General features: G+C 43.3%; 1 protein-coding gene across 1 annotated transcript in view; it reads right to left on the bottom strand.

The window, feature by feature from the left end:
- ISOC1 (isochorismatase domain containing 1) overlaps nt 1-23828 on the bottom strand; it is a 114508-nt gene extending 90680 nt beyond the window's left edge. Inside the window, exon 1 of the mRNA XM_086961120.1 lies at nt 23507-23828. Within this exon, the coding sequence (XP_086817246.1) occupies nt 23507-23788 (282 nt within the window). The 5' untranslated portion in view covers nt 23789-23828. The remainder of the gene's footprint in view (nt 1-23506) is intronic.
- Between the last annotated feature and the right edge of the window lie 3767 nt (nt 23829-27595).

Here is a 27595-nt window from a genome sequence, read left to right as displayed (position 1 = left end):
TAGACTTATCACGAACTAAAGCTCTACAGGGTAACCATAGGCTAAACTGCACGGATCAGGATCTAGATGAGCGTAGGACGATTGGGCTGAAAGTACACATAAAGGAACTGATCCTGAGTATCAGAATGTGGAGGGATTTGGATAAATGGGAGGAAAGATGGTCCAAGAGGGGATCCGTCAGAAGGAGTACACTTACGAGGTCCCCGGATGGAGAACTAATGCGAATGGAAGCTTTCCCTTTGTGAGAAATCGCGAACGGAAGCTACGTGCATGTGCCCTGGAGTAGGGGGGATTTAGCGGCATTTACCAATTCCTTTCCAAAGCTCAGGGAGAATCCCGTCGAGTGGTACAAACAGGTAGAGAGGTTCGTGAAGATCTCTAAGGTGCTGTGGATCGATTTGAACACCCTGTTTGATATTGTAGTACCCGGAGATTTGTGGACGGCATGCAAACTTAGTGTCGAATGGCCCAGTTGTGAACACACGAGGGATGCCCGGACGAATGGTCCATCAGAGAGAGTCATGGAAAAGTACGAGAGGGTAATTGCATGGTTAAAAGAGAAGGTGCCGGTGCAGGACATAGACTGGGTTAAGATAGATCGAACAACTCAGGAACCTAAAGAGACCGTTCACGAGTTCTATGAGAGATTGCTGAAAGCATTCAAACAGTACAGTGGATTGGATGTGATGGATCCCAAAGACATAGGACAGTTTGTGTCGAAGTTTGTCCTGGGATTGCGACCAGACATAAGCTTAATGATACAACAGCATTTGATCTGTTGGCAAAACAAACCTTTAGATGAGATTCTGAGGTATGCGAGGTACTGTAGCGATGAAATAGATTCAAAGGCAAAGAAACTTAAGGAAAAGCTGATGTTGGTGCAGATGCAATCAGCTGGAAAGAGTGGACAGCGGCAACAGGGAACAGGAACCCTAGGAAAGAAACAGAATAATCAAAGCAGAGATGAGGAAGAAAGACAGAGACCGAGGGTAGATATCGCGACACTGAAAAAGACAACGAGGTGCCATCAGTGTAACGAGGTAGGACACTGGAGACGCGAGTGTCCCTATAATGTCGAGACGGGGGAATTAGAACAGGAGGAGGATGAGGTTCAAACCAGCATGGTAAAGGGAACAGTAGTCCCGAAAGGAAAGTTTATCAAAGGGGGGACTCAGACTCCTTGAGCCCCGCTCCCTCAACCGCCTCGCATTACAAATGGAGGGAAAACCTATAGACAACTGCCACTGTTCGTAGGAGGAGAAGAATGCTACTACGTTGATCCTCTTACAGGGCAACGAGTGAATAGGGAAGAAGACTGTACTCTAGGAGCAGCCCTGGAGGTAGACCAGAGAGGACCATACGTAGAGGCTGAGGTGGCTGGATGTCCTACGACCTTTTTGGTAGATACGGGGGCCACTCGATCCACTTTGAGATCAGCGGTAGTCCCAGGTTTGCCAATGTCGGGAGAGACGATTCAGGTGGTAGGAGTCGCAAACAGGAGAATGACGAATCCTCTGACAGAACCAGTGTCAGTGAAGATAGGGAACTACAGTGATGAACATCAGTTTGTGATCTGTGATTCTAGCCCTGTGTGTCTACTAGGAAGAGATCTGTTGTGTAAACTAAATTGCACCATATATTGCACACCTGAAGGAGTAGAAGTGCAGACTAACGATGATGATGCCGATTTTAAGGTTGTAAACTCGCAGGGATGCGTGGAACTATATCCTACCCTAACGGTGGAGGAGCTTCCACAGGACTTGAAGGAGACAGTGTCAGCTGAGGTGTGGGATTTTACTGGAGAAGAAATAGGAATGATTAAAGGGGTAGAACCGGTAAAGATCATGGTAAAACCCAATGCTGAGTATCCAAGAACACCACAATATAAGTTGACACCGGAGACGATTGCAGGAATAAAGCCTGTGATCGAATCCATGATTAAACAGGGAATACTGAAGGAGATCGTGGGAAGTCCATGTAACTCCCCGATTATGGGTTTGCAGAAGCCTAGTGGGAAATACAGAATAGTGCAGGATCTTCGAAAGATTAATAATATTGTTGTTTCATGTTGTCCAGTGGTACCGAATCCATCAGTAATATTGTTTCAGATACCGTTCCAAGCTGAATGGTTCACAGTGATAGACTTGTGCCAGGCTTTCTTTTCGATTCCTTTAGATGAGGAGAGCCAGTATTTGTTCGCTTTTAAGCTGGAAAATCGCGTTTTAACATGGTGTCGTATTCCCCAGGGGTATACAGAAAGCCCATCGATTTTTAACCAGCTGCTGAAGAAGAATCTTGAAAGTCTAGTACTGCCCAAGAACTCGGTTCTAGTCCAGTACATAGACGACCTCCTAGTGGCGTCAGAAACTGAGGAAGCTTGCAAGGTAGACACCATCACCTTACTAAATCACTTGGCCGAGAACGGACACAAGGTGTCTCCAAGTAAATTGCAGTATTGTCTCACCGAAGTGCAATACTTGGGCAACAGGATTGAAAAGGGAAAACGGAAGGTGTCTCCAGACAGAATAGAGGCAATCATGAAAATGAACGCGCCTAAAACACAAAGAGAAGTCAGGATGTTTCTAGGCATGGTCGGTTATTGTCGGCAGTGGATAGCCAACTTTTCACTGAAGGCAAAACCTTTACTAAAACTGACGCACAAGGGAGTGAGTGATCCGGTACCATGGGACAAAGATTGTTTGATGGCATTTTTGCAGCTGAGGGAGGACTTGTGTCGTGCCCCGGCTTTGGGAATGCCTGATTACGAAAAACCATTCTTGCTTTACTGCTGCGAGAGGGAAGGATGTGCTTTAGCAGTTTTGGCCCAGATACACGGAAATGCGCGTAGGCCAGTTGCGTATTTTTCGGCTACATTAGATCCAGTAGCCGCAGCGTTGCCCGGATGTCTCAAATCCGTTGCTGCAACGGGTGTCAGCATTGAAAGATGTGAAAATGTGGTAATGGGACATCAGTTAGTGGTGTATGTACCGCATTCTGTGGAATTGTTAATGACCAGGACTAAGACTCAGCATCTGACGAATAGCAGGCTCACACGCTACGAGCAAGTCATATTGGCTGCTGAGAATGTGACCCTAAAGAGATGCTCTGTCTTGAATCCTGCTACTTTGATGCCACTTCCAAATGATATTGATGATGAAATTTGTACAGATCATGACTGCCTTGATGTGACTGAACTATGCACCAAACCGAGACCAGATATCGTAGATGAACCATTGACTGACCCCGATGAAATATTCTTTGTTGATGGTTCATGCGTAAGAGACGATATCGGTCAGCTGAGAGCAGCATATACAGTTTGTACAATTACCAGAGTTGTGGAAGCCGCCTGCCTGGAAGGAGTACATTCCGCTCAGGTAGCTGAAATCATTGCTTTGACCCGTGCCTGTTTGGCAGGTAACAAAATTCGAGTCACCATATACACCGATAGCCAGTATGGTTTCGGGGTAGTTCACGACTACGGGCAGTTATGGTCTCAAAGAGGTTACATGACCTCCTCGGGTTCTCCTATTAGGAATGGAGAATTCGTGAGATTATTGTTAGAGGCATTACAAGGTCCGACAGCCATAGCGGTTGTCAAATGCGCCGCGCACACAAAGAATACAGACTTTGTGTCACAAGGTAACCGATACGCGGACGAAGTTGCACGTTATTGTGCAGAACAGGGGTATTCTCACACCAATGTAGAAGTGGGGGGAATACAGGAAAGAACTGAGTTGACTATGTTGTTAGACACTGTAGATACGTGGGACGAATTGAAGTGTATTCAGGAAAATGCACCAGATGATGAGAAAAAAGCATGGGAGACAGCTGGATGTATCAAAAGTGAAATGAATTTTTGGATTTCTGCAGATGGGAGAGCAGTTTTACCAAACGAACTTGTTAGTCCAATGGCAAGGAGATTGCATGGACCAGCACACATAGGTAGAGATGCTATGGTGAGAGTATTCAGACAGACGTGGTATAATCCGAAGTTTAGAGTAGCGGCAGAAGCAGTATGTCAGCGTTGTGCGATCTGTCAGCAACTAAACGTAGGGAAAAGAACACCAGTTACTTTGAGTCACATAGGGAGGTCTGGGGGGCCTTTCAATAGAATGCAGCTGGATTTTATTGAAATGCCTAAGTGCAATCGACTCAGATACGTCTTAGTGATAGTTTGTATATTTTCCAGATGGGTTGAAGCTTACCCGACACGTAGGTGCGATACTCTTACAGTAGCAAAATTGTTGCTTAGAGAGTTGATACCGAGGTTTGGGGTGCCATCCTCTTTGGAATCGGACAGAGGAACTCATTTCAACAGCGAAACAGTGAAGATGCTATGTTCAGCCTTGAGTATTAACCAGAAGCTCCACTGTAGTTATCGACCAGAAGCCTCGGGGATTGTAGAGCAAATCAACAGCACAATTAAATCCAGACTTGCCAAAGTTTGTTCATCGACATCTCTGAGTTGGCCTGATGCACTTCCATTGGTTCTTATGAGCATACGTAGCACACCAGATAGAAGAACAGGTCTCTCTCCACACGAGGTGCTAAAGGGAAGAGCTATGAGATTGCCATCGGTTCCGACTGCAGCATTGTTGAACATCACAGACGATTTGATCTTGGACTACTGCAAGGGACTATCTGATGCCATTCATTCTGTGTCCCTCCAGGTCCAGGCTGCAGAGGTTCCATCAGCACAAGACTTGTGCCATGACCTGTGTCCAGGGGACTGGGTCCTGGTGAAGAAGCATGTCAGGAAGAACTGTCTAGACGCACGCTGGAGAGGACCGTTCCAAGTCATACTAGTTACGAACACTGCAGTAAAGTGTGGAGGCTTGCCCAACTGGATACACGCCTCACACACCCGAAGAGTTCCAGCACCTCTGGAAGAAACAGCTCCTCTCTCGGATGAGAATCCAGCGGAAAGCGGAGAAGCCACAGAGGGGGAAAGTCAAGCTGTAGAGGTGATTGAAGAGGCTGAGCCTGTGTCGGAACAGGCTGACGACGGTCAGGACACCAGTGAGACCGAAGTCGCCTCAGAAGAGGAAAGTAGCTGGGAGTTCGAGTCAGATACCGAACAAGCTGCAAGTGATCAAGAGACGAGTCCAAGAACAAGGAGCAGGAGGACAAGGAATGGAGAAGCTAGTTGGCCGGAAAGAAGGAGAAGGTCAAGCTTGAGAGTAAATCCAGAGAGCACCCTTGTCCCGATCTCCGAAGATTCAGAGCCAGACGAAGAAGCTACGGATTCAGGCTCTGAGAGTCTGAGAAGATCAAGAAGGGTACGTGTGCCCTGCAGAAGGTACGCCACCCCAGAGTGGACTTATCTAGCAGATGTCTTGGGGACAGAGATCTGGGAGAGTGAGAGAAGTGCAAGTGATCAATCTCGATCCATTTGTGGCAGTGGAGATATGGATGTTGACGCCTGGAATCGAGACTGAGGGGTTACTGACTTTCACACTTCCCATTCCCCTTTACCTAAGTCGGATCAAAGACCTAGTACTGAATCGATTAGAGTTTCCGACTTTTGGTCATCAAATACCAGCACAAGAAGAAAAAGTCATTCGTTTAGAATTATTGGAACATGTTATTAGAGCTGCAGGTACGAGAATCATTGTAGATGCATAAAGACTTTTGTGTTTAAAGCTATAAAGAAGAAGGTAACCTAGCGCTGAGTGGAAAGAAGAATAAAATTAGGGATTACATTTAGAGGACGGAGAAGGGTTAGGGTTGTCTATTGTTGAAGATAAAAAGACATTGTTGTGAAAAGAGACTTTTTGTTGATTAAGAGCGCTTCACAGACTGAGAAGGCAAATAAAGAAAGACAAAGACTTGAAAAGAAAACTTTTCTTCAAAAAAAAGGAAAGAGCTACGCTGTTTTGATAACATGGAGAATGGCAACCCAAACCGAAAAGCCAAATGCATAGTAGGTACACTAATAGCAGTAGTAATTTTTCTCATTATTATAGTAGTTACCACATCGTACATGGTAGGACATGCAAGTGAAAAAGAGACAACAGATGTAAAGCCTGTAACGACTTTGAAACCTGCTCTTGTTGGGAAGAAGGAAGAGAGCAATGTCATCCGTGAAAAGACGTTACTGGCAAATGAAGCTCGTAGGTTACACGTAGACGAGTCGCAGGGAAATTTTATATCAAATGCATATGCCAAGCTATTGTATGAGTATATTGATGCCATGGAGGCCAAAGATTGTTGTGTGCATGGAATTGCCGGCTTCTGTAGATGAAGGCATCAGATATCATCATCTCCCACTGACATATGGGATAACATGTAGTTTATTGCTCAGTATATTTTATGGTAGAGAAGGGTTCGAGTACTACTTTTCAAATTATGATTCGGTACTGCCTGAAGTCCCGAATTATAAACAAATGAATAAGTGGGACTATCACAAAAAGGAAGATCGATTAGCAACATTCTTTCTTCCTTGGGATACATTAGATACTGCATATGCACGCAGAAATAATCTGACTTGCAAGGTGTCAGAGGTAGAGAAAAAGTTCATAGGACAAGTAGATGACCGGTACAGAAGGCAGAAGATTCTAAAAATGTCAGGACAGTGGAAAACAGATTGGACCGAAGAAGAAAAAGCGCACAAGAAGAAGGGTAGCAATGGTCCAATAGCTTTGGATAGAACGCAGAAAGGAAAGTTATGTTTAACTCGAAGCAAGACATATTATGAGAGTGTATTTGTAGGTGAAGTAAATTGCGAACATGCTTTTCGATTAGAATTCTATACGAAAGATTTTATGAAAGGGATGCAAGCGATTCCTAATGTATATTTTGTATGTGGAAGAAATGCCTATGTAAAACTGCCTGACAATTGGTATGGTTCGTGTTACTTGGCAATTGTCTTCCCCAAAGTATATCATGCAAAGGATTTAGAGATCATAGAAGGAAAGACTTCGAGAAGAGCGAAAAGGGAAGTAGGAGATGCTGAGGTAGTTGGAGACATATTTGGAGCAATGTTTCCTCTTTTAGGTTTGATACTTAACGATGTTAAGATCAGGAGACTAGCTACAGTTGTAGATAGATTATCTGCAAGTACTGCAAGGTCATTAATGCTAGTAGAAGGAGAGATGCAGTCGATTAGGGCAATGGTTCTTCAGAACCGTCTTGCTTTAGATGTTCTGCTAGCAAAAGAGGGCGGAGTCTGCAAGGCTTTGAAGGTCCAAGAATGTTGTACTTACATTCCAGACAATTCAAAACCACTTGAGAAAGTCATACGGAACATTACAGAGATACATCAAGAAATCGAAGATTTAACAAAAGTAAATGTTTGGGAGAAAGTAGGTCATGGAGTGGGAAAAGTTGGAAATTGGTTTGCCAATCTTGGTAAAAGTGTTGTGTGGTACATATTGAAACCTGTTTTAATAATATTGATTTGCATAATTACATTATTGGGTTAGTGAGACTGTACAAATGGTATAGGTCAAACCGGTTACAAAGGTCCATGAGAGAGCAAGAAAGGAGATTAGCTGCTTTACAAGATCAACAGTATAAAAGTTTGAGAGCTCTCGAAACGATAAAAAGAGGGAACCTTGTAACTAGTTCTGTGTAAAGTGTCATTCAAATTGAAATTAGTGATGACCCCTAGAGGTCATCAAAGGGGGGAACTGAGAGAGCGCAATTTGAATGAAAAGTATATCTGTACCATATTTACAAGCATATCGCATAAACGTAGAAGTTGTAACATGAAGGAGCACTTGTAGCGTATAAGTTAGCCGATGTAACCTAAGTAATAGGAATGTATTTGTATTCACTTTAGAATATGCCTTAGAAAGACCGTATATGTAGTGGTCTAATATAGAAATGTATAGAAATGCTTAAGAACGTTAGAACGTGCTAACCTGAATATACGTATGTAATCATTAGACGGAGAAAGAAGACGAAATATAAAGCGAAGAAATGTGTAGACTATATAGCACTGTGTAGAAACGAGAATGTAAACGTTGTATTTTATGTAACATGGATTCAAGTATAATCACTGATTCGCTAATTCGATTATATATATATGTATGTGTGTTAAAGGTTATACTGTGTAGAAGAAGGAGTTTTAGAAAGTGTGGTCATGTGTGATTTTAACCTAACTGACCAAGGGTTCGCAAGAGTGTAGTCCGCTGTATGTAATTTAGTGGGCTCACAGGAATAGGGGATAGCCTTGATCTGTACGTGCGAGACAAGAGTCAAAGGTCTTGTTAAATTTAAGGTGACAATACTGGACGAAGTTTATGGCCTAAGTGAGATAAGAGACGCTTGGAATTTGGGGTCTTGTTTAGAAATGACTGTTCACAAGACCAAACGAGGTTATAATCACAATCGTAAAGAATGGAGTTCTGTTGAGGTGATAGACTTTGCTCTGAAAGTGTCAACTGGAATGTCAATGAAGTCACCAGCCCGAAGACGAAGATGGCGCCTAAGAAGCAAGGTCAACTTAACGGACGTCGCGAAGAGATGAAGCTATGGAAAAACCCAAGAATGAGAGCATGTGTAAATGTATACGTGGTGGGCGTCAAACCCATACTGTGATTGTGTATTTAGGGACAGCACCCTGGGGAGAAGAGTCAGAGGAGAGAAGATAGAGCAGATGGCCTGAGGAGTCAGAGAGAGAAAGAGCAGAGCGCAAGAGAACAGTAGGCCGAGGACCCTTAGAGAGCGGATGGGTAGGCAGAAAGGGTACTGTTTCTCGATATAAGTTACCATTAGAGGCTAAGAGAGTTTGAACTTCTTTGGAAGTCAAACTGCTGACACCTTTTTTAGGTAAGGAACTTGCGCAGTAGGGATGTCACCTAGCATAGAGTAGGGACAGAAATAACTTGTTATTCTCTTTTTATAGATGACGCAACGGATCCACTTTGTGTCTATGCTTTTTAATCTGTTGATTCTGGAATTGATATTAATTGTATTCTTTTGTAGACTTAGATTCTTTAGGGAATTTATGTTCCTTTTAGTTCCTGTATACTTGTTGAATCTTATCCTGAGAGGATTGTATATGCAATTGATTCTGATTTTATATTAAAACTTTTAAACTTTATCAGTCGTAAGTGGTTCTTCAGAGTTGCGTCAGTCTATGGGGTTGATTTAACCTATGTGGGTTTGCCTTTTACTCAATGACAGAAAATAATCGATCCAAAAAGGAAGAATGAGATAGGTATCTAGGTAATCAGAAAAGGTATCAAAATCTCATTCCCCGCACTAGGATAATTACAAACAAATGTTTCAGTAAAGAATTAAGTATTATGAAAACATGCATTGCTGTTGTAATTTAACTAAGTAATTTAACTATGTAAATATGTAATGAAATATGGATGCTGGGATTGAAAAGATCGTAAAATCAATTGTAGATAATGTGGGCGTACCGATTCTTCTACATCTGTATTATTTTTGTTTGTTTATGCTCTTTTTGTTTCTTATCTTTCCTCAATAAAAAAAAAGAGAAACAATGAAAGGAGTGGGAGAAAACAAGTGACGTGAACCTTTCACAAAGTGTGCCGCTAGGGGCCATCTAAAAAGTAGGGCTTGTAAGGAAGACACATGAAGGTGGACAAGGCTGCTAAACAGTCTTAGCTATACCCAGTGAAAGGACAGCCACAATCGTAAAACGTCAGATAGACATGATTGATAAGGTTCAGGCATTTTGGCTTGAACAATTGAACACATTTGTCCAAGGAACTGCGAAATAGATTTCATAGCTGGTTGGCTGCCACAACGTGCACAACTTCATTCAGAAGGAAAATGACTATCTGACACTGATCAATGTATGCTAATGCATGTGCAGAGTTTAGGACTTAAGTGGAGCATCTGACCATTCTGCTACGAGAACAGATCCACTCTGTACAGAAGAGAAGAAGTGACAACATGCCTGTGTGTCAACAGATAAGCATTCCAAGCCTTCTTGTCCAAGCTGGAGCATTCAGGACCATCTGTGCTGTATCCTCCCACTCCTTTCACAGGACTTGTGATAGCAGTGGATTCCCTGGAAAAAACATAGCGGCCCTGAGACCAGCTGAACCTGAAGGCATACCCAGGGAACTTTTCTGGGCCTTGGCAAACAGATCCATCTATGAATACTAGCATGCCATCATGGTGCATGGTTGACCGCCACAATCCAGCAAGGATGTATATGGGACTAAAGACGGCTCTCCCTATGAAGGGCTAAAAGGACAACCCACCACAATCTTCGATATCTCATCCTGCTCGCCCTAGCCCAACAGGCCCCACATCTATTACGCTTCTCTAAATATGCTCCCTTGGATGCTCTTCACACTCTTTTGCTCTAGGCACTAATCTCCTGTATCCCATCACATTCTCGGTTATCTCCTTGTGCCCGGTTATAAGCCTCCTTCCTGTTTCATGGCGTCTGCCCTACACCTATTGCTGCCATACATCCATCTGGAACCTCCCAATCTCTACAAAAGATTCTGACCATCACATTTACCCTCCTATCTACTGTTCCCTTGTCCCCATAGAAGGTGTGACCCTTTTCCTATTGATACTACCTTCATCTTTCCTCAGATTTGTCCCGCTTTCTTCCTGTACAGCCGCTTTCTTAGATTTTGACTTGTGCTCCGGGCAAAATGGGTCGTCTGTGCTTTTGCTCTCTTTCACCTTCTCTCTCCATCCGAAAGTCATGTAACTATTTCTAATTCACACGTGTTTCTCTTGTTCTCATCCCTGAACATCTGCAGTACCCACCCTCATAGGCCCCACTCTCCTTTTTCCTGCCCATGCTCTGCTGTCAAAACTTGTAGTTCCCTTTCTGTTTCCATTCTGTTATCCAATGAGACTCTTCCATTATACCTGCTTCATTGGCTATGCTGCCTAACTGGATCTTTCTCTTTTTCCTTCTAACCACCACATTTTCATCACTTGTAGAGAGGACTGCTCTTTCTAGGGACTCCCTGGGCCTTCTTACTATTACTGAATACCTCCTTGGAAGCTTCACAGCCATTCACAATCTCTACATTCTCCCTCGAGTTCTCACTGCTATACACAGCTCATTTTACTTCTACAGCTTGCAAACCTTATTTTTGTAGGGCTGCACAGCCCAACTCTATTAATGTGCCTACCCTGCACCCACTGCAGGATCCAACTACCCATTTCAGCCTTCCTGACCTTAAATACACTGCATGATGGGCATTGCTGCCTTAAGTGTTCTCTAGAGGAGATTTATCCTCACATATTTTCTTTTAAGCAGCGGTGCACATTCCTTCCTCCCCTGCACCTTGTGCTGTCCTGCATCAGACCCTGACCTCAACGATTCCCTAGCTAAGAGGACGAGGAGTGCTCCTGACATTTTCCAGTGCCTTGTCTTGTGCTAAAGCAAGTGCACCAAATGTGCTCTAGCAGGGTATGATTACGGGTTATGCCTTGAACCTCCTGGGGGCTTGCAGGATTTGCATCTGCGATATCTACTCTTTTATATTTTTCACTTGTCCTTTCAGTGGCCGCTCCTGCATCCATTCTTGCCATGGCCCAGGTAATGCACATTCACCCGCCTCTGTTATTCCCTTCACCGCTCTCTTTCTCCTGGATGTTCCTTTCTTGGATTTACACTCTTGGTTATATTCTGCCTTCTTGCCACCATGGGGAGGTTAGGAGATCAGCACACATGGTAGGTATCACTGCTGCCCATGTCTTCTCTTTAAAACCAATACCATGTTTAGGAGCTCTCTTGTGTGCACATTCCCTGCATACAAAGGCCATCTACCACGCTCCACATGCTGCACTGCTAGGTAACGAATGATATTTGAAGTGATCCAGTTGTTCCATTTTTAAAATGCAAGCCCCCACTAAGAATATCAGAAACAGGCCCGTGACGACAGGCACTTCCCTGGTCCTCTGCCTACTCTCTCAAACACCATTAGCGAGAAGGGCGGTGGCTGCGCCTTCCCCAGAAGGCCTGTTATCGGTTAGATAAGTGTAGTTGAATTGCCTTCCTCAATGCACAATGTCTACATATTGCCCCTTCTCTACATCCTTCTAATCTACCATCATTTCAGAATACACAAATTCTTCTTCAATACAGCACTGGCAAACTCAATAAATGTAACCATGGCAAGCTGGTTAAATGGTAACTTTTTTTTTTAAAGTCGTATACCACACACACAACAAATAAGAGAAAAACAAAAGAAATATGTAAACTTTATAGTATTGTAATTGCATTTATAAAGAGCTTACTACCCCGACGAGGAGTCAAAGCGCTTTTTCGGCGAGTAGCACGCTACTCCGGGACCCATAGAGGTTTAGTGTTGAATTAGTATAGTGAAACATGCAAGTATATTTTAAGTGGTGGATAAGTTAGTCAATTATTTATTGATTTGGAATGATAGCAGAAGGATAGAGGAGGAGGAAAAAGGTTTGTATTTATATAGCGCTTGTTGACGCACGCTATTCAGGAAGCCCAAAAAGGATTAGTGGTGAATTAATATGGTGAAATATGAAGTAATTTCAGTGGTGGATATGTAGAAGTCATTTGGAGTGAGAAGGATAGCGGAGGGATAAAAGGGGAAGAAAGGTTTGCATTCATATAGTACTTGTTACCCAATCTGGAACCCATAAAGGATTAGGGGGCGGGGGGTCCTAGCCAGTATGTGTAGTTAGAAGCATATCGTCTCTTTCTAGTTTTAATGTACATCACAGAACAATGTGATTCTTGTTGGCACAAATAAAGTTACTTCTGACTTTGCATTAATGTACCCTGAGTATATTGTTCAAACACATGAGGATGGCTAAAAAATAAAAAGGATTAAAGAATAAAATTAACAAAAAAAAACACTGGCAAACTAAAGAAGTAGCTTTCCAGCCCTTGGACTAAAGTGCACTTCTTTTTAAGAATATGATCACATGTGGTTAGGAAAGATAAAACATCACTCGCAGTGCAAGACAGCCAATGGTTGAAGTGGGAGGCCCATTGCTCCATGCTGTGATAGGCAGAAGCAAATTGTGAATGACAGCTGAAAATATCAACAGATGAAGAGGGCTGATGGAAGACCCATCTAAGAATGTTCTGTTTTTTTGCGTGCGTTTCTTTAATTTATTACACTGGGTTGGCGATCAGGTACAGCGATCTTTAGTCCAGACCTAAAAATGTCCTGCTTTTAGCCCTTTTCTATTTACGCATTAGTAATTTTTCTAAAGCATGCAGGCGAGTGTTCACTATGAAAAAACTCCAGAGCTTTATGCCCTGCTGGCCTGAATCTCGGTATTACTTCAAAAATCGTATTGAAAAGCAAAGACTGTGTTTGTGACCTCGGGGTGCCCAACTCCCATTTCTCAGGTGCATAGGCTGCTGCACTCGATTGGTCACAATCAAGCACCCTGGAGGTATTAAGAGATTATTTTGGTTAATCCTCAAAGGATGAAGTATCCTCTGTACAAAGATCTGCTACGGCACCTTATGGCCCTCGTCGTTTTACATCATCAGAGGACTAATAAACCCAGTAGAGACTTAAGAAATGGTGGCTGAGATTAAATAAAGCAGATCCATTCACAAGGGAACTATCATGTTCCCTTATCTGGCAGGAAAACCTTCAGGTTTACAAAGCTGGACATATTATTGAAAGACTACTGTGCAACAGCTGATTTAAATCTGTAGTCAACTTGCCAGAATTTTGTTATGTGCTAAAATCTTGTTTCATTGGTTCAATTGCTGCGTATAGCTTCAGGGAATCTCAAATTGTACACTTTCATTGAGTTTTAGAAAGCAGTTCATTTGCAGTTATGTACTAACACTAAGAGGTTTCATCCACGATCAATAACCTACATCAATAATTACTCCTTCACCTACTGCATTTCTCCGCTGCCAATTAGCCTCCTTGGAAAAACAGGTTTTACTTTGGTTCCGCTTTTTTTCCGCGAAGGTGTGTGTTTTCAAATGTAAGTGCGTAGTAAAAAGCATACTTAAGTATATCGCAGGCAATAATATCACGCAACTTTTATTTTTTTATTTTGTATAGCGCAATGGTATCAGAGCATTTACATGAGCGCCAGTTGCTTTACACAAGGACGCGTTCATTTTTGTTAGTCACTGTGATGTCGAGCGTCGTTGCCGAGACTCGAACCCGGTTCCCCAGATTTGAGGTCAACCACGCTAGCCCTTCGGCCACATCCGTGCTTGAAGATTTAATTAATCCGACATCGTTGTAAGCTTGACAACAGTTCAAAATAAGAGCAAAGTCTCATTAAAAAGGTAATGAACTGCAGTGGCACAAAATGCATAATATATAAAGGTATCCAGATTAAATGCAGAAAACATATTGTTCCCAATTAGTAGAGCACAGCTGAGATACGTCCGTGCTCTTCAATAGAAGGGTCTATGGGGTGTTTTCTTCTGTGATGGAAAGGCCACTTACAGCATCCTCAGCGTTGCTATGCACCCAGATGAGCGATGAATAGAAAAAAATAAGGAGAGCGTCTATTCCCAACAGGTGTGACAATCAATGTGGTGTAGGAGTTGAACCCTAAGTCCAAATGTCGGATTGTCACTCACAATGCGTGAGAGCATAGCTCTTCTAGTCCATTTTTCAGGCATTGTGTTTTCTCACAGGGAAGTTATTGAATAGTGTGACAGAATGAAAGCAACTATTTATGCAAATAGCAAATTTTATTTGTTTTGTGAGCCCTCTTAGATGTTTTACTGACTATTTAGTTACAGCACTATCTTGGCCTAGACCTGTGGAAAAATAGTGTATGAACTTGAAATATCTACTAATACGGCCCTAAAACAGGAAGTTTAATACTTTGTGGATATAGACATGCCAATTATTTGTGAAGATGACAGTGTCCTGTGTCCTCATAAGCTGGTTCCCACACACGACCAAAAATAAAGTCATGAGCAGGTCTCATTTAGGTTTTTTCCAAACAAACAAAGAAATCACTAGGAACTGGAATACACTGAGGGGCCTTCAGGGGTGGGGGGAGGAGAAGTGCGGTTTTAGGCAGGCTGTGGGAGTGAGAAAAAGAATGAGAATATAAATGAGAGGTACCCCTTAAGAAACTCAAGGGAAATGAGGTTATCTAACCTGACAAAAGGTGAATCCCCTTGAGAGAGTCGTGGGAATAAATTAACACATTGCACGGACAATCACAATAACATGAAATCTATTATAAACACCAAAATATATTGTACAAATTATTTATTAAACATAAATAGTTAAAAACAATTCATAATACTATTGAACAAATTGCAATTCTAAAAGAAAAATCAACATATTTCTTCATCAACTATGGCCTGCATAATTGACTGGACAGACAAAAACTGTAAAACAAACATTGTAAAATACAATTTGTACATTTATAGCTCACAGATATTATCACCTATATTTTATCCTCACAGAATTTATATATAAATATAAGTGAATAGCGGCTGAATAGAGATACAAAAATCGCTGATCTTGAATTGCCCTGTTTCCTCCTAATAGGTGTACGACAGGTAATAGGATCAAGGTTTACCTGTTGATAATCTCGAAGGTAACCCAAGATGTAGTAACGAAATGTATGTTTACCTTAGGGTGCTGTATCAGACCCTCAGCCACGACAGACAACTAAGAACTGTCTTGAAAAAGGTGGAATAAATCAGCATACACCACCGAAACGCGTCGACGCACTCCTAGTACAATTTGAGTCTCTATCACTTATATTTATATATGAATTCTGTGATGATAAATTATAGGTGATAATATCTGTGAGCTATAAATGTACAAATTGTATTTTACAATGTTTATGTTTTACAGTTTTTGTCTGTCCAGTCAATTATGCAGGCCATAGTTGATGAAGTAATATGTTGATTTTTCTTTTAGAATTGCAATTTGTTCAATAGTATTATGAATTGTTTTTAACTATTTATGTTTAATAAATAATTTGTACAATATATTTGTGTTTATAATAGATTTCATGTTATTGTGATTGTCCGTGCAATGTGTTAATTTATTCCCACGACTCTCTCAAGGGGATTCACCTTTTGTCGTGTGAGAGTGAGACACCTCAGTTGATGGAAGTAGCAAGGGCTTGGTAGGAGTTGGTTAATGAACTTCAGCATCCGGACCACCTTCCCCTGACGAGTTGCCAGGTACCCCCAAAAGACTGTAAAAGTAATGGATGCTGGATTTCCATGGTGTTAGAAATGGGGGTCTCTAATTGGCAGTGGCATACAGCCTGTTCAAGTAGGGTCCCTTACTTCTAGTCAGGATGAGTAAAGTACACACCTAAGTTTACCTGTGCTCACCCTCTGGTCGCCTGGCACAGAGCAGTCAGGCTAAACTACAGAGGCAATCTAGAAAGCATTTTTATATAATCCACAGCAACAGTGAAAACACCGCAAATGGCACCACACCAGTTTAGAAAAATAGAATATTGTTAGCTAAAACAAACAAGAGCAAAACAACATAAATCCAATATACACAACTCAAAATATCACATGTAAATGTTTTCTTGCAAAAATATAGCTCTTAGAAGACAATAGCTCCAACTGGGGCTATCTCAACGTCGTGACAGGTACAAATTCAAAGTACGGAGCCAACCATGAGGTGTGCAGGCTGGTCACGGAGTCACACAGACCCCCAGAGAAACAGAACCTTTTGTAATGATCCAAACAATGGCGTCGCAAGGTGGTGTGGTGCCTGTGCCGGGCGGCAGCAGTCCCTTACTGGTATTCAGGGGCGGTGAGGCATCAGTTCTTTACTGCTATGCAGGGGAGGGGAGGCGTTGGTTCCTTACTGCTATGCAGGGGAGGGGAGGCGTTGGTTCCTTACTGCTATGCAGGGGAGGGGAGGCGTTGGTTCCTTACTGCTATGCAGGGGAGGGGAGGCGTTGGTTGCTTACTGTTGCTGGGGAGATAACATGGCAGCAAGGCTTTGGTTCCTTGTGATGGTGAGGCGTCGGGCAGTCACCCACATCGGTTAGCGACTCTGCAACGGTGGTCGGGAGGTGCTGGAGTCAGTTGGTGCGTCATACACTCCACGAGCTGTGCCCTTGGCCCAGGTGTAGGCAGTTGCCTAGGTCCTGATGTCAGATTTAATGTGGAGACTGCATTGGCAGGAGTCGGGGCTACCGTGCCACAGTTGATGATGTGCTCACTCAACGAGCAGTGACCACGGCGTCAGTGCAGGCAGCGGTGTTGGAGACGGTGACAGGAATCTTCCAGCACAGACCTCCAGTGGTCCAGGACTGGAAATAGCACCACTAGGCAGGTCAGAACTCCCAGCAGTGGAGTTCAGAGATGCTGCAAGTGAGGTCTTTGTGTCCCTGAGACTTCAGAACAGGAGGCAAGCATTTACAAGCCATTGGATATTCTTCTCAAACAGCTTCAAAGCAAAGTCCAGTTTTTGTCCTCTCCTTGACAGAAACAGCAACCGCCGGCCAACCCAGCAGAGCAACACACAGCAAAGGGGCAGCCTCCTCCTTACAGTTCTCCAGCTCTTTTACTTGGCAGAGGTGCCTCTTGATTCCAGAAGTAATCTCAAGTCCTGGGGTCTAAGGTCTTGCACGTTTACCATATTTCCTATTGTTCTCTTAGCTCCAGAGCTCTGAACTAACCAGTTCTGCCCTCTCTGGTCCAGCTTGACCACAGGGGGTGGAAGCTGCATTGTGGAAAGGAGACACAGCTGTTTCAGGTGCTGCCGTAATTCCTCCGACCACTCTAAACACAGACCAGGCCTATTCAGCCTAGGGAAGAGTCACTCAGGCAAGGCAGGACACACCTCAGACCCTCTTGTGACTGTCCATAGTGAATGCACATCCCTAGGTCCTGTTACTCCAAACCAAGATGGTGAATACACAACACAAGAGGCCAGCAGAATGGTAAAGCAAGAAATTGCTCATTTTCTAAAAATAACAATTTCGAACACACAATTTGCAAAAACACCTTTACTAAAAAGGTGTGTTATTAAATTCTGAGTCCGGAGAGCCTAAACTTCTTTTCTCTACCTTGTCCCGATGGCAAGTGAAAGGTGTAAGTTGACACTAGGCAGCTTCCATGTTAACCTAAGGGACAAACAGACTTTCAATAGTGAAAAAACGAAATGCACAGTATTTCACTATTAGGATATGTAAAACACACCAGCACATGCCCAAACGTTCACATACACTGCACCCTGCCCATGGGGTTACGTTGGGCCTACCTGAGGGGTGCCTTACATGTAAGAAAATGGAAGGGTAGGGCTTGGTAAGTGGGTGCACTTGCCAAGTCAACAAGGCAGTTCAAAACTGCACGCACAGACACTGGCAGGTCTGAAACACACTTACAGGGCTACTCATGTGGGTGGCACAACCAGTGCTGCAAGCCCACTTGTAGCATTTGAATTAAAGGCCCTGGCACACTCACTGCACTTTACTCGGGAATTACCAATAAATCAAATATGCCAATCAATTTACACAGAGAGCACATGCTCTTTAGCACTGATCAGCAGTGGTAAAGTGCCCAGAATCCTATAGCCAAAAAAAACAGGGTCAGAATGATAGGAGGCAAAAGGCAAAACATTTAGGGATAAACCTGCAAAAAAGGCAAGGTCAAACACCTGGAGGGATGTATTATGGGTGGCGAGAGTTCATTGCACAACCCCGAGGTTTGGGTGGCACAGCACCACTTGGTTAGAGCTGAGGTGACTTCTGCTTTTTAAGGAGTCCAGAACAGACCGGGCCACGGCTGAGGGGGGGAAAAGGGTATAAGGAGGTCCACAGGGTTACTTTTCTCCAAGGCTTACTGAATGTTGTCTAGAGAGTGGGGTGGATGTGTCACGATCCTCAACAAATTGCATGCTAGCGGAAAGAGGCGCAACTAGAACCAAATTTCGGGGGAGCTAAGAAAAAAATTTCGAGGGGGGGGTTGAACCTTTAATCAGTAGGCAGAGTGGAGCTGCAGGGGCTCTTAGAAGGGGTGAAACAACGACAAGGCCTAATTAACATTCAAATGGTCTTTTAAAGACCTGTGAAACGTTCGGGTGCGGCTCTGTGTGTGCCCGGGATCTGTCTCATCCAATGGATGTTGCGCGCCTGCTAGCGGATACCTTCCAGGACTTTGGATACTCAGATTTCCTATAACTGAATATGCATATAACAGCAGTCCAATAGGTCTGACTTCATTTCAATTGCAACTTGTGGATGAATGATGTACGTAGTGTATGTGAAATGTTCAATACTGTATGTTAAATACCAAATAGAAAAAAAACAGTGCTGTGTATTTGATTTGGAAGGCTGCAACAAATTTGTAAATCAATGAATGCAATAGGTAAACAGTGCATTGCCTCCCTGTGTGTCTGAAGTTTTAGAACCAAGTTTGGCACATAGGAAAGCACAATGTTAAAAGAAAACAAAGAAAGTAGAAGTAAGCATAAGCTCCAGAAAAGTACATTATCATGATGAAAGAGAGAAGAAGTAGTCAAATAAACACAAGATATGATCAAATCATAAAAGCACTATATCAAACACTACTACCAACAAAAAGGCGAGGCTTCACAAAAAGGGGGTGAGAGGTACACATTGTTAGATCTGATTCCACGCAGGAGACAGGGAGGTTTTGTTTAACCATGGGAGTTATGCTGACGAGTTAACAAAAGGGAAAGCGCTTTGTTTCTAAATATTCATTTTTGCCTTACCCAAAGTGAGCAAGTTGGGAAGCTCGAATGAGAAACAAGGTGTTCAACACACAATACCATGTGTTATATTTTAGTGGCACTCTCTACAAATGTGCTTCGGAAAGCTACAGACATTTTCATGATCACGATTGTTGATAGTTATGAAGGTTTCAAAGTTTCTATAAAGTTTGTTTAAAAAAATTACAATCCAAAAATTAATAATTTGATACATAGAGTTACATTCTTAATGGAGAACACCAGTGAGTAAGGTATTTGGCCTAGAATTGCCCACATTACTGAACTTCTGAGACCCACTTTTTCCAGTTTAGATCTACTTGAAATGTAAACTGTGACTACGTGCGCAAGCCAGTAATTGGAGGCAGAAGGGACGCAAGAGAAAGTAGGTTTACTTGTAATAATAATTGCAGCCATCCCTGGAACTCCGAAAATACCCAAGAGCTCCTGTTTGGGCTTTGACTTTCATGATTAGTAAGGTTGAACAGTCAAGGCTTACTCCTGCATGTTATTTGTGGATGTGGAAACTCATACCGTAGGCACCTAAACAGTACAGAACACACTTTGTACTGTCCAATCCTTGTTCTTTCAGTAAAGGATACGACCTTAATACATTTAAGTTCAACAAAGAGTAAGTAAGTGATGGTTAGCTGTTAAAATCACAATGTCACCCTGTGTAGGGAGATACGGACTTCCGCTAACGTGCATCAAGCATGCAGGAAGTGTCATGGGAGAATTGGGGGCAAACACACTGCAGGTTCTCGGGGTGCCCTAAGCAATGCATGTCTGCTTTAGGTTTTAGAATATTCAGCAATTCTGTAGTAGTAGATTCTCTTTAATGGTCTAATCAGGAGCAACACTCACTACACAATGTCAGGCATACTTTGCAGTCACAAATACATTTTCATTTTTCTGATCTCTTTGCTGAGTGCTCAGTTGTGTCTGGTGTTACAGTGGACGTTGTGAAGGGTAAGTAAGGCACAGGGTTCTGGTTAGTGGAGGGAAAACACCAGTCTAGTCATTTGGAAGTGCAGGAGACCATAGCAGGCTTGGTCAACTGCAATAGTCTGTCTGGCCCTGCTTGTCAAAGAGAATCATGGCTCGTGGAAAAGAAGCAAATTCCAGACTTTCAATTATTCCATGACTCAATATCTCCAACTTATATAATCGCATTGTTTAATGTTATTGGTCTTATGGTGTGACCACTATAAGAAAAGAAGGTGGAAGTGCCTTAACTACTATTTTTTTAGGACTCACTACTGACGGTTTTAGCAATCTGTTGAGAGCTTTTGTCATCAATACTTCACAACAAAATATAAAAAAGTATAAACAGATAGAAAGGTTTGGGTCAGTTCTCTTCAACCACTGGATTTCATGTTTGTTATGATTTGCTATTGATTTTATGGGCTGTTCATCAAGGTCATGGCATTTTGAGGATAGTTATATTGTCCTGCTTAAGACGAATTAGATTTTGGTAACTGATCATGTAGTCCTTCAGTTAAGCTGCAGAAGCAACATTATGTTTAGCTTTAGCCAGTCTGTGCTCTTTACTGTATTTACTTTCCTGAGGCAATGGCATTTTACTTGTGGATGTATGGCTTTACTACTTAACAAAATCTCACTCCCTGTTACTAAACACTAAGCACATTCCTTTGTTTTAGTTTGCTGTCACCATATTATTTACTATTATAATTCAGTTAAAATCGTATGCCTTAACAATTCTACTATACCTAGCAACATATAACCTACTAAGCCTCCCATACCTTGTTAACTTACCATACTAAACTGTCATATATACTTAGCATGACTTACAAACTACCAAACCCAAACTAGTATCATACCTTCAGAACCTACCATGCCCAACATACTTACCTACCATACCCAAGATAGCATACCTAACCTAACATACCTACAAATCTCAACACGCCTAACATACCTACCTGTCATATCTCCCTACCATATCGAACATGCACACAGCCCTGCAGACAGAATATCTTACACCTGCCATGGGTTGCGGTTTTGTGACACAGGAGCACGTTAGGGCTATGGGAGCTCCAGAAAGACCGTAAGATACTGCAGCCTGCATGGGAGCAGTACCACGCGCAGCTTATGAAGGGCATGAAATGTGAAGGGCATGAAATGTGAAGGACATTCCTTCTTTAAAAATAAGGAAGTCTCTTGGTTTAGTCAATGCTTGGTTTAAGTTTGTTTCCTTTTCTTCTAACCAGAAGCCATGAGTTTGGTGTGGCTGCAGGGCTTGGAAGAGTTATTTATAACAAACAAATCAAAAAAACACCATATACAACACTCTCACATTGTCTGCTGCATGTGGATTCCTGTTATGTACATGTAGTTACGTCCTACAGCCTGGGACTGACAGCCAGACGCAATGGATATTACTGGGAGGATGTCTCACAGGTGCAAAAGCCTATTCTGTCCCTACACCACTTGCTTTTCTTTCAAGGGTTCTAAATGTACCAACGCTTCGAGAGGAAGCTGCTTGTGAAGCAGCCATGGGAAGGGGGAAGCAATCCCAAGCGACTCCCATGACAGCACACAGCCACAGGGTCGGCCCTCTGTGGCGGATTGCGCATGAGCAGGGTGCAACGGCATTCACACGGACTCACTCCACAGACCGGTCTGGCACAACAGGTCTTTCGACCTGCATGCATGATAAAAATATACATATCGAGTGAAAATAGTATAAGATTGCCATGGAGTGCGGCAAATACAACTAGAAGGGGTCTGTACGTTTGGTCAGCCTCCTCTAACCACGGAGGTGGTGGCCATGGGCTGAATGGACTGTGTGGGTGTCAGGCGGGCGAAGGGTGCAGCATACCCTACAACAGGAACCACTGCCCACTTGAGCTGAGCCACGAGGCATGGTGTAGTAAATAAACTTACACTTCAGCACGCGCCTTCCGAATACTCAACAGCCCCCCCCCCCCCCCCGCCATACTGCATTAAACATACATACAATAAAATAACTTTAAATGGACCTTCTCGAATAAAAAAGGGTAGGTGTGGGATGTCTTGATTCTGGGTAGACATGACACTTCCTGTGTAGCGTTTCATTTATAAGAGCACTGCTTCCCAAAACACTGCACTACGTACTTGGCTTTAATGCCGACTGTTTCCATCACTTCATTCACACAGACACGATTACTGCTAAGTTTATGAGAAGAAAGCAACAGGATCCAACAGCAGCCCAACCGGAATTGGCAGACAGAGACTGAAGATTCATTGGAACACGCGCTTTTCCAAATGTACCATGTCGCGCTCAACTACAGACAGTAAACAGACCACATCGTACTGTCACAGCCTCAGTCACCTTGGCACGGTGCGGGTATCTGCGCCGACTGGGAACAGCATTCTTCAGAGACACGCGCACAGAGGTCCAGATGCGCACAGCTGCACTGGAGGGCGCAACGACGAACGTGCCGGGCACTGAGATTACACAGACTGGAGGCTGAAGGGCACTTACTGCAGGTGGGCAGCCGAGATTTGGACTGGACAGTGCACTGACCCCGAGCATACGACGCACCTCGGATGGACATCCGGGCATCTGAATACCTGTATGATGGACACCGAATTGGACCTGAAAAGGCACAATCGTGGATTTCGTGGGCACACCTCTCGCCCCGGGGAGGGGTGGATTTACAGCAGTTTGAGGGACAGTAATTCACTTGTAGAGTGACGAGGGAGCAGGGAGTGTAGTGTCGCGCATGACACTACAAGGATATCACCCAGGAAGGGGCACATGACGTTGGTTGGTCTCAGGGACAGAGAGCACAGGACACTACAAAACCATCTGATCAAGGGGGCTGGGCAGTCCTGAACACCAGGGACACTGAGGTGGGTCCTAAGGGAGCTGTCAGGCACCACAAGACAAGGCGGGCGCTCACCTGGATCTGCAGAGGCACAAGCCGCACTTTGCACCGCTCGTTCACCAGGAAGCCCTTCGGCAGGTCGATGTACTGGCCCCACTCGTCGGCGAAGAGCTGCACGACGAATTTGCGATGCATGTCGATCTGGTCTCCGTACAAGCCGAGGAACTTCTGGATCAGCACCTCATACCCGGAGCCGTGCGGCACGGCAGAGGGCCGGGCGAAGACGGAGAAGCAGAAGAGCACGGGCACGCTCCCGTTCACCTGAGCCGCCGCCGCAGGAACCGGTTGCTCCGCCATGTTCACGCTCCAAGTCCTCGGCTTTTTTTCACTCGCCAAGATTGGCCCTAAGCCCCGCCCCCTCGTGCGAGGGAGGGAGGGAGGGGGCCAGTAGAGGAGGCGAGCGCACACTGCTGGGGGAGTGGGCAGCCAAGAAGCCGAGGCGTGCTGATAGCAGCAGCTGCTCCTGGCAGCACATCGGGCGCTGCGACCTCAAACGCTTCAAAAAATCAGAGTCACATTTGTCATTCTGGAGAGTACTGGATGCGCTGGGCACCTTTTCCTCTGACTTAATGATTTTCGTTTACAAACTCAGTTACAGACTTGCTTAACAACAACCACCTGTTTCCTCGTCATCTTTTTTCTTCATTAGATTATTGTTTATGCTGTTTTCTCCAACGCAAGCGTTGTCCAAGAGGCTTTATACACAGGGCACACAAGTCCTATAAAAATAAGTGGGGGACTGATAATATGCAAATGACCTCATGTCGTCACGCGCTGAACGTGTCCCGGTGTCTGAAAATTACACCGGGACACGTTCAGCTTATTTCTGTGGGGCCCAGCTTCTTGACAAGGGGACGGCGTCCACCCTGTGAAAAGAGTGGGGCGACACCCGCGTGTACCCCCGACTCGAGCCCTGTTTATACGGCTTAATAGGTTCACGTTCTTACTGGTATTCTTATATGCAGCAGGAACATGGTTGAAGACAGTGGTTAATTTGAGCCAGTGCTCCCCGGTGGGACCCAGCGGCATTTTGTTTTTCGCATCAGACATTTAAAGAGCAAGAGAGACAATGGAAGATCGGAGACGGAGAAAGACATAAAAACGCAACAAAGGGAGAAAACTGGAACCTGCAAAAGTGCGATAGAGAAGCAGAGAGTTTCTGGTAACAGATCAAAGAGGCAGCAGGTGGATTGAAGACTAAGCCTTGGTATTTAGCACTGTGGCAGTTAACTGCCACGGCCTTCTAAGCAGAGCTTTAGGCATCCATTCGGTGAAACTAATCACAGTCAAAATTAGAGATCCAGGGCCCACTGGCCTAAAGAAATCTGGCATTGTCATAAAGACAGGTGTGACAGGTCAGTGTGTGGAAAAGTGTTTTGGCTGTTTATGGCCCTGTTTTATGGCCTGTAGGGACGATTTTGACCCTTGATTTCCCGCTATTGCCACACACATTGCCTGCAGTAAGCACAAATGCATGCAGTCTCCCATAGCTATCGTTTTGAACTTGTAGACAGAGTTTGAATAGATGTTTTACCTATACAAAATCTCTTTACAAGTTCAAAAAGATTTGCAAATGTGCGTCACATTTTTAGCTGTCTGATTCACTAATGTGGGTTACTTTTATTTTGGTTCTTGGGCCTATTATCTTCTCTAGCCCAAACCTGGAGACGGGTTACCATGGTGGGAGCAAACCTGTATCTCAACATTCAGGACCCCCAAAAATTAATATCACCTCAGACGGTTCTCCCCCAGGTTGATCTTGTGCAAAAAAGGCATCCTTTAAATCAATATCATATCAATATCAATTCTTTCTTTGTATCAGTTAATTAAAATCATTCAAAAGAGATAGAAACTTAAAAAAGTGAACTCATCCAAACGTGTAAATACAATTTGTTCCAAAGTGCCACCTTAAAAGAAAGTTAAAGGGTTTTATTATAAAAATCTCAGAACTCAAGCCAGAATACATGCCATGAAGGCTTAAATGCAACGTTATAGAGAGAATACATGCCATGAAGGCTTAAATGCAACGTTATAGAGAGAGTAGTCAAAAATTAGAAATCATTCGATGTCTCAATGAGCAGCAAAATCAGAAAAGAGTCAAGCAGCATCCCTAGAAGAACATCCTAAAATTCTAACTTACCCCCAAAACCAAGGGGTACTTATACACAATTCTTGCATAACAAATTAATCAAACAATAGAATAATTGTGGCATGATCACAAGTAGAAACTCGTTCAGCAAATCAGAATAGAACATGTCATTACCTAAATACATATGCACTATCCCATTTTAAGAAACATCCAGCATCTTCCATGATAACTCCATCAGGAGAAGTTCAAACTAAAATGAAACATTTCAACAATGACGCTTCACACAAATGAATAAGTCTTGGTCCAGGAACCGAACTACAGTCGAAGGGCCTTGAAAACTGCAACTGTATCTAAGATGGGGTTTCCATATGATTGTGGCACAACTGAATTAAAATAAATGATAATCACACTTCTATATATAATATTAAGTTTGTTTCAACTAAATCACGCTAGTTCCTCCTTTACATATTGAATCTTTCATAAAAATCATTAGTCATGATTTTTATTTTTCATGAAAATATAAATCAATAAAAACAATACCAGACCATCAAATTAGGGGCACTAGTATACAACAGTATACAATAGTATAATATGCAAGCGTAGAAGAACAGGAGCCTGGAGGAGGCAACAAGAGGAAGTCTCTCTCTGGCTTTTTCCAGGCGAATGCTGGACGCTAGGGGCCAGGAAGATTAGTACCCCTTCTAAAAGCAACATTTTGGACCTATATCCAGGGCTCCACTCATGCTATTGCAGCACAGGGCACTTTAACAGGAAGAGTTTTAGATTTCAAATGTACTTTTTTATTCGATGATATTATGGATGAAGTTGAACCACCATACGCACATGCACTTTACTTACAATTTAGCTATGGTACTTTACCGTTAAACTACTTTAGAAGCAAGTGGACTCAGGCTACTGTAACCTCGATGTGCCCAGCATGTTCCCTAAATTCGGAAACATTAGGCCACTACATGTTTTTTTGTCCATGTTGTGTACATACCAGGAGAAAGTGGTTAATGCCTGTATGTCGGCTTTTATCGATTAAGCAACCATTAGAGGCACTGCAAATATTTAGTTGAGACCCCACAAAGTGGTTAGTATTCGCCATATCACGGTACCTGCTACACACCTGGCGCACTAGGTCCAAGTTGCTATCCGTAAGGTAAAGCCTGGTAAAATGCAAGTACAGATAATATAAGCAAATGTTATTATGAGGCTGGTGATAACACTTGCCTTTAATGCTTATATAGCCACACGTGTTTTACCTGTCTTTTTTATTCATTCTATTTTTTTTAATGCTAAGCTGTTTATTTTAATATTGTGTAATGTAATTTATTAGGAAGATTGTTGTTTACGTTATTATGAATGATCTCTATTTTGATCGAATAAAGAACTACTAGTATTGTTGGAAGAGTGATCAGGCATGATTAGGTGGGTTGTTAGGATACCTTCCAGGGTGAAGGGTTCCCTTTCCTCCTTAGGGTGAGTACTGGGTACTTTGGTAGGCATGTAGCAGCTTTGATGAGTCAGATTTCAGTTTTGCAAGCTGCTTTTTGTGAGGGGAGTTAGCAGTGTTTGTGGAACTGCTTTAGATAGTGGGTAAAATGGCAGAATTTGATGGAGTAGAGGAAGCGTGGTAACAGTGAAGGTTTTGTGGCAGCTATAGCCGTTAGGGTGAATTGGAGCTTGACAAGATAAGAGTAGTTTTAGAGGCTTTGTTGATTCTCAAGGACTACAGGACAGAAAACTTTATAGTGCCCAGTGTCTTTGAGCAGGCGTGAGTACCAAGGAAGGCTCGACCAGTGAGGAGGTTGAAGAAAGGGGTGGCTGCTGTGGTTTTGGCATACTCCCTTCTAAAACCAAAGTTGCAGAAGCTGGGGTCGGAAGAGAGATGGGAGGAATCTGTGTAGGGAGCAGAAGTCCAGGCCACACTTCGAGAGCATCTGAGGTGGGCTGTCAGGCTGACTCCAAAAAAGGAGCTTGGGGAAGCCACAGGCTTATCTACAGCCCCGTTG

This window comes from Lissotriton vulgaris, chromosome 3_1, assembly GCF_964263255.1.
Source record: "Lissotriton vulgaris chromosome 3_1, aLisVul1.2, whole genome shotgun sequence".
Taxonomy (NCBI): domain Eukaryota; kingdom Metazoa; phylum Chordata; class Amphibia; order Caudata; family Salamandridae; genus Lissotriton; species Lissotriton vulgaris.
The sequence above is the reverse complement of the archived record's forward strand: the minus strand, read 5'-3'. Positions and strand labels throughout refer to the sequence as shown.